This window comes from Lycorma delicatula, chromosome 10 (genome assembly GCF_047948215.1).
Source record: "Lycorma delicatula isolate Av1 chromosome 10, ASM4794821v1, whole genome shotgun sequence".
NCBI classification, from domain to species: Eukaryota; Metazoa; Arthropoda; class Insecta; order Hemiptera; family Fulgoridae; genus Lycorma; species Lycorma delicatula.
This window is the reverse complement of record NC_134464.1, coordinates 70973572-70991672: the sequence shown is the minus strand read 5'-3', so window position 1 is coordinate 70991672 and position 18101 is coordinate 70973572. Positions and strand designations below refer to the sequence as shown.

The window sequence follows — 18101 nt, the reverse complement described above, 5'->3', positions numbered from 1 at the left end:
TAGAAATTTATTATTTTTATTATTAATAAAATTTATTTTAAAGGGAATAATTTATACAGATTAATTATAAAATAAAAATCAAACTAACTTGTCAAACTATCCTTAGCGATATGAATTTTTGATCATAATAAGAGTAGAATTACAAAAACATTTATTAAAAAAGGTTTTGGGGAAGTAAAAATTATAAACTGTTCTACTTAATACTTAATTGTATTTTATAAATCTTCTGACAGATAAAAATTGTATTAATAAGTTATACATACTATAATTAGTTACAGTATAAAAAGTAAAAGGGTTTCTTGTAGTAAAATTAATACGTGCAATATCTTAGATAATTTTTTTTTAATATAATAAAAGGGGATGATCCATAAATGTTTTCAAATATAATATTAATGAAGTATTTATTGTACTTAAGGGGTATTAAGTTAAAAGCAGAGTGAGAGGTAAGAGTTAAAAAGAGTATGCGGTGGCCGGGTGCCGGGTGCTGTTATAGATTAGAGAGATATTAGAAGACTGACTAGGTGGCAATTGTAGGAAGAGCCTATTAATAGAGGAAAGGAGGGAGAGTGTTGTGAAGAGGGGTGGATGCCGGGGATAGGGTCGAGTTCCCTCTCTCATTCCGTCTTCTTCTACGTAGTGGAGTTCTCAATTCTCCGACAGGCTGCGCCAGCTCGGCGTTCGGTGCGAAAAACAAAAGCTGATCGGATCAGTTTGTGTTTAGGAAGCAGGCGAGTTGATACCAGTTCCATAAGCAGTGCGGTGACGAGACTTCTCGAACACGTGTTCATCAAAATAGTGCGAGAGTGTGTGTGCGTGCGATGGAAGCTACATAGTAGACTAAACCACCGCATCCGTAGAAGTTTCTTCAGGAACAATGCTCACTGCCATGTCCGCTCCAGCCCGTCTCCTATCCTTACCACCCTCCGTTCAAGAAGGACCTAAACGTCCTCGCACCCTATATCGTTTTTACCTCCCCCGCGACTCGCCTCCTTCCCATCAACCGGATTAAGTCTTTACGTTCTAGCTAAAATTAATCGCCGTTCACCCCCGGTATTAATTGTCGTCGTTCCCGCGTTATCTGTTTCCAAAAATAACCGTCGTCGCCCTCGCCCTTCGTTCTTTAAACACGCACAAAGACAATCCTCCGAAAAAGTAAATACCCTTTCGTTCGTTTTCGACCTAAAAATAGCGACACACGGCTCGGGGAAACAAAAACAAGAAACTTAACCGATCGTGCGGCGCCTTGCCGGTAACAAAGACGAGATACAAACATGTGCTGTAGTGTTGTCGGTTATTTTGATATGTCACCGTTACAGCGATAGACGACAGTGTCGCTCGTTATTTAGGGATGACAGAACGGGTGTCCGGCTGTGAATGGCGGGGTACTGGTAGATCGTCCTACCTGAGCCCGGCCAGTGCTGTGTTCCTGCTGTGTTTAGTGTGTTCAGGTGGTTGGCGCGCTCTCTGGACGTCACAGTATAACAGTGTTTTAGTGTCCTCGTACGAACTATCTAGGACAATTAGGGTTAGAGCACAGGACAATTACAGCGAGTGGTATTCGGACGCGTTAAGAAAATCGAGGAGAAAGGAAGAAGACTCTGAGTATATTAGGCCGCCGGCTCCTTTGAGGAGGATCTCTAGGACGACACCGCGTAGAGCGCCTAGGGGTGGCGGATTTTCCTCGTCTAGTTTACGGCCAAAAAATGCCGGTAAACAACCGTGTTCGCACGTCGGCGACCTTACCAACCAGGTGGCGGCTCGAGCCTATTTAGCCGATACCGTCTTCGAAGGAAAAGCGCGATCCCGCAGCATCGTTCGCGATCCGGGTGGTACTTATGCTGTTACCTTCGTCGTACAGCACGTCCATAAGGACTCGAGCCCGGCCGCTTTACGTATCCGTAGTCAAGTTCGTCTACGTTTCAAAGAAAAAGTGGGCCCGGAACCGCCGGGAACACCTTGTATACAAAGTTATAATTATACCCGACGCCCTGGAGAGCTTGTGCGTACCAACATCAAAAGAGGCGGAAAATATCTTGTTTTTGTAAGCGGCGTTGGACCTCACAATTTCTCCGTCCTCGGCGAGCCTGTTTTTCGAAGCCGCAAAAATTTACAGGCTGTCCGTGAAGTTCTCTGCCATGGTTGCGGTGAGTTGTAATATATTTTTTATTTTTCTAATCTTAATTAATATAAAAATTATAACGATTCCATATATCTAGTATATTACTACATTGCAATCTAAAGTAGGCAAACTGCATTGAATAAACAGTTGAGTACGAAATAAGCATGTATCGTAGACAAGGATAAGAGGCTATAATTGATAACAATTAAAAAAAAAAAAAATGTAGAATATAATTTACGTTTAGTTAATACGATACGTTGTTAAGCAAACTATCATGATAAATTACTCATCATAAATACATTTATGTATGAAAAATTATGATAAAGAATCCTATTTATGTACAACTTAAGATTATAATTGTACAAATGCAGTATATGTTTGTATAAATCCGGTTAAAAATAGTAAATCATAAAAAAATTTATACTTAAGTGAAATGTTTTCAAATCTTTCTTTCTTAATCATAAGCTGATTATATTTATATTTATGATTTGTTAATAATAGAAATTAACATTAATTTATTATTACTATTATTATTTTAAACCTTTTAATTTTTCGTGCTGATGTACTCCCACATCTTTCGCATATGTTATATAATATATAACGACATACGGCAGTCAATAATACTGAGCAGCTGTCTAAATCATCTAAAAATAATAATATTTGCTGCTGAAAAGTGTTTTTAATTGATAAATTATATGTACATGTATACAATATATGCATATAAATGAGCAATACGCTCAGTAAAAGATGTATGTAAATTTAAAAAAAATATTAATTAGTAAAATAATATAAATTAAAAACTTACGTATTTTCGAAATGTGTAGAATGAAAACGTTTGAAAACTGGCATCCTTAAATAATTGTATTCGTGAATAATACAGGTCTGTATTAGTTTAAAAATTAAAATGTCATTTTACAAACTGTACATATACAAACGATTTTCATTTTGCATCGTTTAATTCTGAATTTTCTTAAAAGAGATTGTTTAATACTTTTTATTATTCATTAAATTAAATACTAACATTTCGTTAATTACGTTTATATAAATAAATGAAATAGCAGAACTATTAGTTAGCATTCAAAAACTTTATTATTATTACAAAAGAGTTTTTTATCTTTACCTATTTTACTAAATTTTTAATTTGTTATTTATTTTTGGAACGATTTCATAATTTAAAAATCTGATTTTGATACCATATGACTTCCTTGTACGCCTATTAAATTAAATATACACATTTTTTCAGCACTTTATTTAAACTTACTTCATTTGAAAGTGAGATGCGATCCTCCAATTCTTTAATAAAGTGGACAGTTACACAATTGTTGAAATATTACTTTTTATTAACATCAATTATTTATACAGTTATTAATTCAATAATCTTACACGAAATATTAGGAGAGAGTAAAAAGAGTAATAAAGGATATTACTCTTTAAATAAAAATAAACAGTAGATAGATATCTAATACTATGTTTATAAATTATTATGATATAACCATCTACAAAATGAAAACAAAATTTCAATATTCTATGCCTAATCGCTTTTGAGAATGTGTAAAAGGTAAAACAAGATAGGCTTTGGAAATAAAATTATTTTAATATACTAAGATAATGCTTAATATTTAAAAAACATTGTTTTTGTAAGCTAATTATTTCTAATTCTGAAAGAAAATAACTATAGTGACGTTTTTCTATAAAAAGTTAAATCTGTGTAAGGCACCTAAGATCCACATTACTGTAGCTAATAAGGGGAAGGCATGGGCTTCGGGACACCGATTTGAATCATACTGCGTGTGTGAATAGTACGTTGTTTACGTGTCTTCACAAAATACTTACACGCAATATTCAATTGTACTCAAGAAAAATGGCCCTAAAAATTTCCTTAGCAATTTATATTAGTTTATAAATTAATTTTGTTTCACGTTGCTGAATTAGATATGTGGTGTATGTGAAAACGTGTCATCCGTAACATGCACACAACACGGTTCTAACCAACCTCATATAGATACATCTTTTAATTTTTTTTTTTGTTTATTTAAATATATTGATTTATTAATAATTATTAATCTCAGGTTGTAAAAATGTTGATTTAAACTGAAAAGTACATAACATTTTATTTCACTAACTTCTATTTTTTTTTGCATTGTTATTATTTATGGTTAATTTTTTTTTCAATCACAGGTTAATAATTATTAATGAATAAATATATTTAGATTAAAAAAAAGAAAATTAAAAAAAATATATGTATGTGAAGTCGGATTCGAACCGATGTATGTGCCTTCCCCTTGTTAGATCCAAATATTTCACTTATTAAAATTTTATTTGATTATAACTCTGGAACCAATGAAAATAAGCACCATTTATGATATATCGTTGAAAAGCTGCTTTCAGTGAGGACTTATTACTGCAGTTAAGTCCAAAACGCAAATTCTTTTGGATTTTGGGCTTTTTCGGACACTTTTGATGCAGTCGATTGCAGTCAAAAGAGGAGGTGCATAATTACATGGTAGAAAAGTCCTAGATCCAAAATTTCAACATTCTACGGCTAATCGTTTTTGAGTTATGCGAGATATATACGTATGTACAGACGTCACGCCGAAGCTAGTCAAAATAGATTCAGGGATGGTCAAAATGGATATTTCCGTTGAAATCTGAAAATCGAAATTTTTAGCCATCACAATACTTCCTTTACTTCATACAAGGAAGTAAAAAATAAAACAGTTTTCTTTTTATTACCTCAATTTTCATCAATTGTTTTTATGTGTACCAATTTATAATTTCTAGATTATCGAGGTTTGTCTTTCCTGATATGAACAGAGGATTTATTTTAAAATTAAAATATGTAAGTGTTCAAATATTACATTTTTTCTTACTTTATTTAGCATGATAATTATCGAAACATATATCACAATAAAAATCAAAACGAAAATTCAAATCGAAAATTCAAATAAAAAAAAATTGCACAGTACTTAAAATATTATTACTGCAGGGGAAATATTACCAAAACAATATGTATAATGACAAGAATGAGTAATTGGCTAGTACTTGTTGATATTATATGTCAACTAAATCCTTCAGTCTAAATAATAATATATCTTCTTATTTCTTTTGCAGTACTTTAACGTAAAAATAGTAAACAATTTGCTCATAACGTACGATTACGTATACGTGAATAAATTTAATTTAATGTGTTTATATAGTATTACATTTTTATATAAACGTAATGTGTGTGTGGGTGTGTGTGTGTATGTGTGCTATGTTCTTAAAGAATATTATTGTTGGTATTATAATTTTATCGAAGAAGAATGTAGTTTAAATATGAGAAGAGTTCTGTTTCATCTGATTATACAAAATGTAATTCATTAATTATTTTCTGGCAATTATTAATTATAATTAATATATACATAAGTGTATGTATATACATACATACACACACACACACACACACACACACACACACACACACACACACATATACACACATATATATATATATAAAACTATTACTATAAATCCAAAATCTGTTATAATATTTTTATGAAAAAACAAATTGAACTATAAGTATAACGTTCCCACATGCAAGACATTACTGTTTAAATTTAAAACTACATTTCTAAAAAGAAAAACTATTTATACTTTCATTAAAATTTTATTACGTTTATTATATACATATATATATATATGTATATATAGATCATTTTCACAAAATAAATGAAAAGCTGATTATTTTAATTTAAAAAAAAGATTCGAATTTTTTAAGTTGTAAATTACAAATATTTTCAAATAGTTCATACGATTTGGGTAACATCTTAATAAATTTATCTTTATGAAGAACTGAACATTTTTTATCAAGATTCTTTTTAACTTAGGAAATTTTTATGAAATCATTGCAATAAAATAATAAAATCGTTTGTTTCTTTATTTTAAAGCGGATTTAAAGAATATCAATTATGAGTTAAAAAGGTTCTGATCTCCAAAGACTTCATTGTATTATCAAACTCTTATGCAATACTATAAAAAAAAAGGTATCAGTACTTTCACAAAGAAAAATGTTTTCATCAAATTTTTAACTAAAAAATAAAAGCGATAATTAAATAGAAAATAAAAATATTAATTTCATAGAAATGGGATTTTTTCAAATATTTAAAAAAAATTTTTGATATTTCTATTTTATAAAGATAATTATTTGATTATTTTAAAATTAAAAAAAAAAATTAAAAAGAAGTTTATATAAAAATTGTACAACTTACAAAGTTCTTATGTATGTTGACACCAACTTGAAAAGATTATTTGTTATACTTCTTAGTATGCTATCTTCTAAATCATTTGTCGATTCCCGAGAAATACTGTTTGTTATTTCACCTATCATTTCATCCATAATTCATCTTTCTAGTTAAAATATATATGTATCATATATGAAGTAATAATTTTAAAATAAAAATAAATGGCATGTAGTTGTTAGACGTTTTAACGAATAAATAGATACATATTACATTTTTTTATAAAATTTATTTTTGATCTAAAAATATGATCTAAATAGCTTAAAATAGATTATAAATTAAAAGTTAATTTCTTCCATGAAAGATTAACAAGCTATATAGGTCTCGTTAGGTTTTTAACTCAATTCTCTCAAATAATATAACAAATAAAATATATATATATTAAATTTATAATGATTAAATAAGCTTTAAATAATTGAAAAACACAACTTCATAGTTTTTTGCTGATTTAATTATAAATTAGACTTTTTTTTAAAACCAAAAGTTTCAATTTCCAATACATTTTTTTTCAAATGTAGCGTATTTTCTACTTGATTATTTTAATCAAAAGTTACTTTTACATTAAAAAATTAAACTAATCACAATTTTCCTCACTAAATAATATTCCAGTCAAGAAAATAATTAACTAGTAATATGTACTAGTAACCATTATGTATTGTATAACAAATAAATCTTCGCCTGTAAATATCTAACATCTCCCATTATATTTCGTTTAAAGAAAAGAATTTTCTTCTTTTTCCATATTTTCATAAAAAATAATATTTTATCTTTTTTTTTTTACAAATCTAACAAAAAAGGTTTTCTGTTTTTTAACTGCTACAAGAATTGTTAAAATCGACAAGACAGAGCAGTAGAATAAGAAATGATTTTTAAAATAAAGATTGAGTATTTTGAATCATTTTATAAATTATACGATAATTAAATTTTACTAAAATATAAACTGACATTAATAATTAAAAATATCGTTTTTAGATATTATTTTTATGACATACTTTTTAATAATTTAGTATTAAATATTTGGTAGGGTGAATAATAAATGGTCATTTTAATTATTAAAAGTTATTTTTTTTATTATAGCCACATTTCAGATCAAAAAATCATCTGTTAGTACTAAAAACCGAAAATTATTATTATAATAACATAAATGTAATTTAAAACAAAATAATAAAGCAATAGAGAGATCCTTATTTAAAAAAAATCCCTTTCGGCACGCCGGAAGGCGGAGGTAGATCTCACCGGTGCTAAGTAGGGGATAAAAAAAGATTTCCATCTTAAAGTTAAGAAAAACTTCAAATTTACTCAATACGACAATTACATGTTACATGTAATTGTAAAAATTTTCATACATAAAAATTGTAAAAATTACATGTTACATAAAAAATTTTCACATGTTTAGCATACGACAATTTCATCTTCTTACAATTCCAGCAACATTTTGGTCTTCCCTTACCGTAAGGTTTGGTCATATAAAAAACTGTTTCAGACAAAGGATTTAAGTAATGTTTAGAGGACTAACGACCACTTTAAACCGATTCGATACTGTGCCTATTAAGGGAGATATAATTTTTTTTGTCTTCGAAATCCTATTTTTTCCACCCCCTGGGTCAATGGTTGATGATATCAAAAAACATTATTTACATAAATTTTAGGCCCTTATCCAAAGAATGGTAGGAACAACGAATTCGTTATTTTACTTAATAGAAAAGTTAGTTATATATTTTTTTTTCGAAAAAGCCCTTTCATTTCCACCCCTATAATCCGATTTTGCCCATTAACGAACTCAACCGAGATTTTGGGTCGTTATATTTTATGTATCAATTTGAAAGTGATTGGCGCAAAATTACGGCAGTTATAGTGTTTTGCGTGTTAGTTGTTTATATATATATTTATATATATATATATATATACATTTTTGAACTGACATTGGTTTTGTGGTTTGGGAGATGTCAAATACGAAGATATGTCGAAATTTTCCGGAAGTCGAATCATGGTACCCCATTACAATAGGTAGCTTTCTTATGAAATCTACCTAAAATAAACTTAGTAATTCCTTAGTTCCTAAATAAAGTTTACAAGTGTAAAATTAAAATAATGGTAAAATTGTTACAAACATTGATTTGGAAAAGTTTTATTCTTAAGTTTTATGAATAAAAAGTTTCTAGGTTAGAAAATTTGATTCCAGTGTCACGTATAAAAACCCACCGGGTTGGTCTGGTGGTGAACGCGTCTTCCCAAATCAGCTGATTTGGAAGTCGAGAGTTCCACCTTTCAAGTCCTAGTAAAGCCAGTTATTTTTACACGGATTTGAATACCAGATCGCAGATACCGGTGTTCTTTGTTGGTTGGGTTTCAATTAACTACACATCTTAGGAATGGTCGAACTGAGAATGTACAAGACTAACTTTATTTGCACTCATACTATATCATCCTCATTCATCCTCTGAAGTATTATCTGAACGGTAGTTACCGGAGGTTAAACAGGAAAAACAAAGAAAGTGTCACGTATAAAGAATTTTTTTTATGAAATCCATATAAAACTTAGTAAAAAATAGCTAAAAATATAATATTTCCATATTTTTGTGAATTTATAGTAATTTTTTGCTTGTAATTCACCACGGAACCTTTGATACTTTAATGGAAATACGGAAATGAGATTTTGTAGCTTATGAAAAATGCCATGCCCAGTTTTTATGAAATCCAGGATCCCCAGATGAAAGGCTGAGTCATTACCACTCCGGAGTGGTATAATTATAATTCTTATAATCGTAATTCTTATGAAATATTTGATTCTAAATGAATTGTATAAAAATCAACGTTAGACAAGCCGCTACAAGTCTCACCTTCAATAAAAACAAAATTTGTCTGCAGTAATTGATTATATTACTAACTTAATAACACATTATTTATCGTTTATAGTGCACTCACTATAAATGCTGCATAGAATTACTGGTTTTTGTTGTGCGATATATTTTTTAAAATAGTATATATAAATAGTAACAAATTGTATAACTTTAATTATAAGTCAGCTTTATATATACAAATATAAATAATAAAATTCTATCATATTTATTTTTGTAAATATTACATTACATTTTACTACATTTTATTTTCTAGTAATAATTTATGTAGCTGGTCCATGATTTCATAGACTTTTTTATGGTCTTTTTTAATAATTATTATTAACCTTAAGATCTCTCTTCTCCCGCGCGCGCGTGTGTGAATACAAGATATATAAATAATAAGATTTATAATTAAGATGGCTTGATTTTATTTATACAATCAAGTCTTATGTAACAGCTGTAAAAGTTATATTATGATAGGGAGAAGAAAGCTTATCTCAACAACTTTTATACAAAATTTGAATAAATTAATATTAAAAAATAAATAAATAAACTGATTATATTGATATGACTTAATATCATAATTATTTAATCGTTTATAATTAATGGAAAAATTCTGGGTATAAAATGAAGTTGAAAATAATAGTAAAATGTAAAAAAATTGATAAATAAATAAATTTATATTTAAAATATATAAAAAATATAATCTTCTAAGTTAATCTAAAACTTTCTTGATTAAATTTACCTGTAGAATTATACTTTAAACTAGTTTATGCGTATGAAAAAAATCAATAGGATTAAATAATTAAAAGTATAAGAAAATTAGTATTATTTAATGTTGTTTTTCTTCACAAACAAAGAAGTTAAAGTTAATAAAAAAGAAAGAACAACGAAAAAAGGTTTTAATAAACCTGTAGTTACAAATAAATAAAATAATCATTTAAATAAATTGTTATATTCATTTGTTAACTTTTATTAATAAATACAGATCAATTCCATTACTGTGGTTAAACAGTATACATAATGCAATCAATGTCTTCTAAAAAAAAAAAAAACTATTATTTTAACTATTTATTCCAATTTTTATTATAACATGTAAATATATCTAAAATATCTGAGATAGATCTGAAATTCTTTGAAATTATAATGGAACGGAACGCAAGAATAGCGGGAGTTCAATATTTCTCCCTACAAATCGCAGAGCCTAGACAGTGTCCCTTGCTACTGCATCTTTCTATTATCGGGCGGGTTTCATGGGTTATTTAGTGGCGGATATAAATTTTAAGTTTTATTTATGGACGGATTTGGTGATCTGCGTTCCTATCCGTATGGACTAGCGTGAAAATTATTTACTGGGTCTGACCGTGGTCTAAACTTTTGAGCCTCGTACTTCCGGCGTGATTTGCCTTCAGTCCATCCGATGAAGCCCTTTCGGTGCTAATGCCTTTCGGGAAACCAGGAATAAGCCTATCACCCACCGAGTTGGTCTAGTGGTGAACGCGTCTTCCCAAATAATCTGATTCGGAAGTCGAGAGTTCAAGGGTTCAAGTCCTGGTAAAATTTTTCCACGGATTTGAATACTAGATCGTGGATACCGTTGTTCTTTGGTGGTTGGATTTCAATTTACCACACATCTCAGGAATGGTCGAACTGAGACTGTACAAGACTACATTTCATTTACACTCGTACATATCATCCTCATTCATCCTCAGAAGTATTATCTGATAGATAATTTCTGGAGGTTAAACAGAAAAAAGAAGTAAGGAATACGCCTATCGGGGCCCTAGTTATTTGGAGGAAGCAATGCGCCCCCTTCTCTGGAGGTGGTCGCATGTGCTGATTGAATTAAATTATAAGTTTTGAGGATGGTGGGTAAAATTAATATACGTACATTGTTTCAAGCTGTTAGAAGTCTTTTATTTTTCGTATTAATCATTTTTAAGTATTTTCATGTATTAAAATGAAACGTAAATAAATTATACGTATTTATTAATGGGAAATTATTATATGCTTTATACTTTTATAATTTACATTAATTATTGTAAAACTATGAAGCTGTAATATAAATGATAAGTTAAACGTATAACAATAAATTTTCATAAGACATACATATAAAAAAACAATAAATACAAATATTAAAAGTAATAATAACAAAGGTAATTACAAAGAAGGAGATTATTTCATAATTCGTAATCAATTTACGTTTTAAAAACAGCAATATACTATCGCATTAATATGATAAAGTAATATTATATGATAAAATAAGTAAGATAAACGAAGAAAGACAAAAAAAAAACTGTTAAATTATTATACATAATTTAACAAGTAATATAGAAAAAAAAACATGAAAAATAGATTGAGATATAAATTATAATTTGAAATTATTAAAAGTCGTTAAAAATCTAGTAATATTTGATAAGAGAATATTACAAAAACTTATCAGTATTTTATGTAAAACTAGATACGTTTAAAATAATATAAAAATAATAATATAATATTTATTTTATGTGTCTGTTAAAGAAGTCAGATCTTTTATAAATACATCAATGAATGAGATGATAAACATAACTCTCTAATTTTAATATTAAATTTTACAAAAAAGAAATTTTGCTGAAGCCGATAATTCTGCGAAATTAATAAATTACATTAATATATTTATAGCTTTTTTTTCTTTTTCTGTTTAGTCTCCGGTAATTACCGTTCAGATATTACTTCTGAGGGTGATATGTAGAGTGTAAATGAAGTTTATAGTCTTGTACAGTCTCAGTTCGACCATTCCTGAGATATGTGATTAATTGAAACCCAACCACCAAAGAACACCAGTATCCACGATCTAGTATTCAAATCCGTATTAAAAATAACTGACTTTATTAGGATTTGAACGCTGAAACTCTCGACTTCCAAATCAGCTGATTTGCGAAGACGCGTTCACCACTAGACCAACCCGGTGGGTTCAATATATTTATAGCTAATTTTATATTGTACGACACCCTTATGCACTTGAAAAGAAAATGTAAATTACTTTACCGGTGAGTATAGCTAGAATAGTTATACTAAAGGGGAAAGTATGTTGATCGTGTCAAAAATGGGGTATCGGATTTTTTTTTGTAGATCTTCTAGTTTTAGGGTCCATATATTCCATTCTTTTTTTTTACTGTGTAACAAAAATTTACAGTAGGTTTCTGCTGACGAAACCATAAGTAAATAATATGTTGAAAATATTTCATGAGAGAGGGCCATCCATTGATAACCACTCACAACTAAATCAAACAGTGAAAGATTGTAATTATGGAAATGTCCGTGTTAATAAACATACTTAAACAGTCACTGGATTATATAACATGTCCAATCTGTGGACGACTTACGACCAACACATTCATTCGCACGCAGTGTCTTTTAAATAGAAGATAAATAAAGATAGATAAACGGACGAATGAAAACTAGTTCGTGTAGACCAAAAAACATATGTATATGCGTATGTATGTGTTGCACTGCTTTTAGGCTTATATCTCAGGCTTATCCAAATCTACTTTCTTCAAATATCACTCAAATACTGCTAAAGGGGCATTTATTATTATATTCTTTTTTTTTTCAAAATCCATTTAGTGGGTGGGGGGATATCGGGAAAAACCAATCTCGATTTTTTTCATAGGCACTTTAGAAAAAAACTTATTAAACTTTTTACCTACAAAGCATAAATAAATAATCTAAAAAAAACCTTTTTAGATCAACCTCTTAAAAATTTAATTTTGTATTTTTTATTCTTTCGCTTTATCTTCCTTCAGTTTAAACATTTTTCAAACATATTTTGAAAGTTAATATTTCATAGGTATAGAGCTGCTATCAAGTACAATTTATTTTTTAAATTATTGACCCCGGACCTAAAATTCCATAAACCTTTTCAAAAGATTTTCTTTAAGTTTCTAAACGCAAGGTACAGGGAACTTCATTGGCTACTACGGAGGAACTCAGGCCTCACGTTATCAAACAAGATCTTTATTTACAACACTATCCTGCGCCCAATCTGGACGTACGGTGTGGAATTGCGGGTAACAGCTAATACTAGCAATATGGAAATTATACGATTTTAGAACTAAGTAGCGAGGGTAATTGCCGAAGCTCCGTGGTTCATGCGGAATGATGAGATTCAGGATTATCTGGAGCTCCCATCGGTTCGTGATATTGCACGACAGCGCATTGTCAAATACCTGTAGAGGCTTGAGAATCATGTAAACCACTTTGCAATTAATCTACTCGATAACAGCACAGACGTCCGACGGTTGAAACGAACCCATGTACTCGTCTTAGGGTCTGCGTAACAGTTTGGAATCTAACACCGTCAAGTTTAGTGGTGTCGTATCTAATTTCTTGTTACTTCTCTTTCTTTTTCTTTTTATTTGTTATTAATGTTTGTTTTGTGGATTATATGGTGCTGAAATTAATGGTTTGTGATTTATGACTGAGCTTGAAATTTCATATTTGACTTTAAGTTTGCTTACAACTGTCTATTGTGTATTATTTATTTTGGGGGTTCCTTAAGGACCTTCTTATCAGTGCTTTTGTCAGGAAATTTACTTATGGCTGCGCAGGAGAGCCGGTTGTAAATATAATTGTTATTGAGCAAAAAAAAAAACATAATAGCGTAGAAAGTAAAACATTCAAAGCAGATTAGTTCAAATTAGATAAGGTTCATTTTGAAAAGAGCTCAAATAAAATCAAATATAGATCGAAAACGTAGAAAAGACGTGAAAATATGTAAGGAGTTTGTACTAGGGAAATAAAAGGTAACTAAAGAGTTAAATGTAGAAAGCTTTTCTAAACAATATAGAAGTTGAAAATCATTTTAAAAAAAAATTGAAAACCTGATCTTGAAAAACAGTTTGAAGACAATAGATGATTATATTAGAATTAATCCTTACAAGAAAAATCAGGTTGGTAGGGAGCATCAATCCAGGATTTTATAAATATTATCCCTCCAGACTGTATAGGAAATAAAAAAAAAATTTTGAAACAAAGATTTATCGGCCCCATGGATATTACTAATTATTGTTAAAAAAATTACACATTCTATGCAGTATACAGAAAACTTCAATGTTTTAACTTAAAAACATCAATAAATTGTAAATATCGATCTTAATTATCGTTATTTTTAAATATTTGTTAATATTACGTATTAATTCCATCTTAAAATAAACTGGATCTGGATAAAAAAGTGCACAAACATTTTTAATGAATGAAAAACACATCAGATGGCGCAAAAGAAGCAAATGGTTTTTAAACATTTACCACGAAACAAATTTCTAAAAAACATAATTTCATGCATATTTGATAACATTTAATAGCCGTGAAAATCATGCAATACTTTGAAGTTTTTTTAAATTCCGTTAGATTTGAATTATAATAAATAAATCCTACTCAGTGTTAATCTGGATTAACCTGTCTTTCTTTTGCTAGAAGAAAATAAAAAATACAAAGAAGGAAAGAGATAAATCTACTCGAAGCAAATTTTTAAGTTGTTAATTTTATTTCGATGAAGAATTATAAACTATAATTTTTGGAAAATTTTTTTAAGCTATTGATAGAAAACTACGTTGCGCAAATGACCCCCATTTTTTGTCTTACAGAATTACGGTCTTTCTAGAGAATTTTCCATGACGTCGATTAAAATATTTGAAGTTAGTACTTCAGTTCAGCTCGAATTTATTTTTTAAATTGGTGAATGGTCGTTGGCTTATTAACATAAACCTTCTTCTTTAAATATCCCCAGAGAAAATAATTTGGGATTGTTAAATTCAGCGAACGAGAAAGTCAGTTCCTTGAAATTATCCATTCACCAAAAATCTCTCTCAAGAGCTGCATATTGAATCTGACCGTTTGTGCAGTGGCTCCATCTTGTAACCTGTCACTTGATTGTCAGCAACAGCAGATAGCAGAAACGTTTGAATCATTTACCGATGTCGCTCAGCAGTTAAGTTTCAGCATTCCCGTCAATATCTTCAAGAACGTATAGCTTAATAATCCTTTGAAATGTAATACCGCACCAGACTTTTATTTAAGCGGATGTAATTCTTTTTTATGAATAATTCCTGGATTTTCAGTTCCCCATATTCGGCAATTTTGTTTGTTAACAAAGCCTGAATGGCTTTGTTAACAAACAAAATTGTGGCATTGAAGCCACATCATTCAGATGTGGCTTCAATGCCATTCAAATGAAGTGGGATTTATTGCAAATTATTATCAAATTATGCATGAAGTTTTTATTTTCTTGTGCCAATTCTTGAATCTGTACAGCAGAATTTTTAGGTTTTGTTCAAGATCTCTTGCTCGTTCAAGATCAAGGTTTCACTTCTTGCTCGAGTTGAATTTGGTATGAGAACAGTCTTAAGTTCTTTATTAATATTCGCTTTAATGATCTCCGAGTAATGTTTAGCTGAAGTGAGCGTCTTCGGGTTGATGTTTCTGGATTTTCTCAAACTCTCTCTTACTCCTTGAATATTCTCCTCACTTTGAGCTTTATGTGGTCTACCAGATTTCGGTATATCCCTTACTGAATCCTGCTGTCGGAAATGTTCCATCAAGTACCTAATCATGTAAGCGAAGGTTGGATTCATTTTATTAAAATAGCAGTAATAAGTTAATTGAGTTTTTGTTATAATTTACCAGATTTCCTTTATAAGGTCAGAAAAGGAAATGAACAAAATCAATTAAAATTAAGAGGTTTTTCAAATTTCTTTGCTTCTTTTGCGCCATCCAATACAACGTATGCTACACTATTAAATTTCTTTTTTCAATTTTTCTTTGGACAGAAACACATTTTCCTGTTATGAAACTTAAGATATTATTAGATTTTTAGAATAACAGGATAAAGGTTTTCAGGAAAATGTTTACTGTATTAATGAAATATTTTCTCATTCTGTCTTATACGCATGCGCGCGCGCGCTCACACACACACACAATCCTGTCTTTCTCTCTGTGCATTGCAAAGCAAATCTTTTCTTTACGTATAATAAAAATGTGTAACCTACATAACTACTTAAATGTAGACACACATGTCCTTATCATAATTTTTTTAATATTATATCATAATTAATCTGTATCTATAATAATATATCTGGGGAGACGATGAAATGCGTGCTGACGCATATGTTCATCTCTTCAACTGTTATGTGTTTGTAGTTTATTCGTTACACTGATTATACGTCCAACTAAATGAGTAATGTGTACAATTTACAGAATACAATATATACAATTATTCAAATTAATTGAGTTGAAAATGTATATATTAAACTAACCTTCTGTAATACTGCCAGAATATTTTCATTTAAATTAAATTTTCTTTATCCATACCACGTAGTCTACGTATAAAAATAAAAAAATTCTTAGAAAAAAATTACTGTGTTTTATATATAAATATAAAATATTAATGTAATATTCATGTAACTTTAATAATTTATATTAATTTTATTTTGGCCCGTAGTACGGTAACATGTTTAGATGTGTTGTGCTTCTGTAACTTCAGCTTGGAAGTGTACCCCGATTTGACAAAAATAAAATAGTTAACACTAGTTTTTGAAAACGAATGAATAAAAATATATGTTTTTAAAAGTAATTAGGGGACCCAGCTTTAATTCAAAGACCGTTCATCAATAAAATTATTATAGAGCTACCTGAGTTGAAATTCCATGGATTTACTTATACTTCACCCACCCACCGGGTTGGTCTAGTGGTGAACGCGTCTTCCCAAATTAGCTGATTTGGAAAGCCGAGAGTTCCAGCGTTCAAGTCCTAGTAAAGCCAGTTATTTTTACACGGATTTGAATACTAGATCGTGGATATCGGTGTTCTTTGGTGGTTGGGTTTCAATTAACAACACATCTCAGGAATAGTCGAACTGAGAATGTACAAAACTACACTTCATTTACACTCATACATATCATCCTCATTCATCCTCTGAAGTATTATCTAAACGGTAGTTACCGGAGGCTAAACAGGAAAAGAGAGAGAGAGAGAGAGGTATACTTCACCAGATCATAACAAGAATATTTACAGATCTTAACATTTACATCATTATAGACTTAACACGGTTTCATTTAACCTACAGAATTCAACAAAATTTGGAAAAAGAGATCAAGGATATTAAATGGTAAATACGATCTACTCACAACAGGATCGCTGTATGACGTAAAGGGCCTCACGGTAAACCTAAGGTCCTTCCAAGGCCCATCTCCCGTAATTTCTCGAAATATCGAGGGAATTCTTAATTAGGATTGGAACGCATTAATGATTATTTCGTTATTCAGGTTTAAAAGATATGCTGTTATTAAATATAACTGAAAAAATGGCTTAACTTCTTGAAATAAAAGAACCATTAAATAAAATTACATGATACTTTTTAAAATTTTACCAAATTTACTATAAAATAAAAACGTTTCAAAAGAGAGAATGAAAATTTTTTCATATTAAGGTTACGAAAGGATATTATACATCTGTAATCATCGAGATGAATTTATTTTGTATATAAATTATTGTGTTATTATTACTGTAGGGAAATAAAATGTGTACAATTTTAGATTGTAATTGAATTAATTATAAATATTAAAATGAACGAACAAATAAAAAACAATTTAAATCTTCAGCTTATTATTTTTTATTCCATCGAATATGATTATTTATATATATATATATAAATCTTAATTGTTTGCATGGTAGTTTTGTTTGAAGTTGTTAGCACTACACTGTCCGAGCTTAACATTAAAATAGTTTCTGGAATCTCCGTAAGGGTCACTTCGAATAACTTACAGCTTAATTTTTATAAATCGAATAATTAAAATTGAAGAAACTTAAGCACTTTTTTGGTTTTGCAGG

The 18101-nt window shown here is 29.5% G+C and overlaps 1 protein-coding gene across 1 annotated transcript in view; it reads left to right on the top strand.

The window, feature by feature from the left end:
- Positions 1-691: 691 nt before the first annotated feature.
- vn (membrane-bound neuregulin protein vein) overlaps positions 692-18101 on the top strand; it is a 374159-nt gene continuing 356749 nt past the window's right edge. Inside the window, exon 1 of the mRNA XM_075377295.1 lies at positions 692-2144. Within this exon, the coding sequence (XP_075233410.1) occupies positions 1349-2144 (796 nt within the window). The 5' untranslated portion in view covers positions 692-1348. The remainder of the gene's footprint in view (positions 2145-18101) is intronic.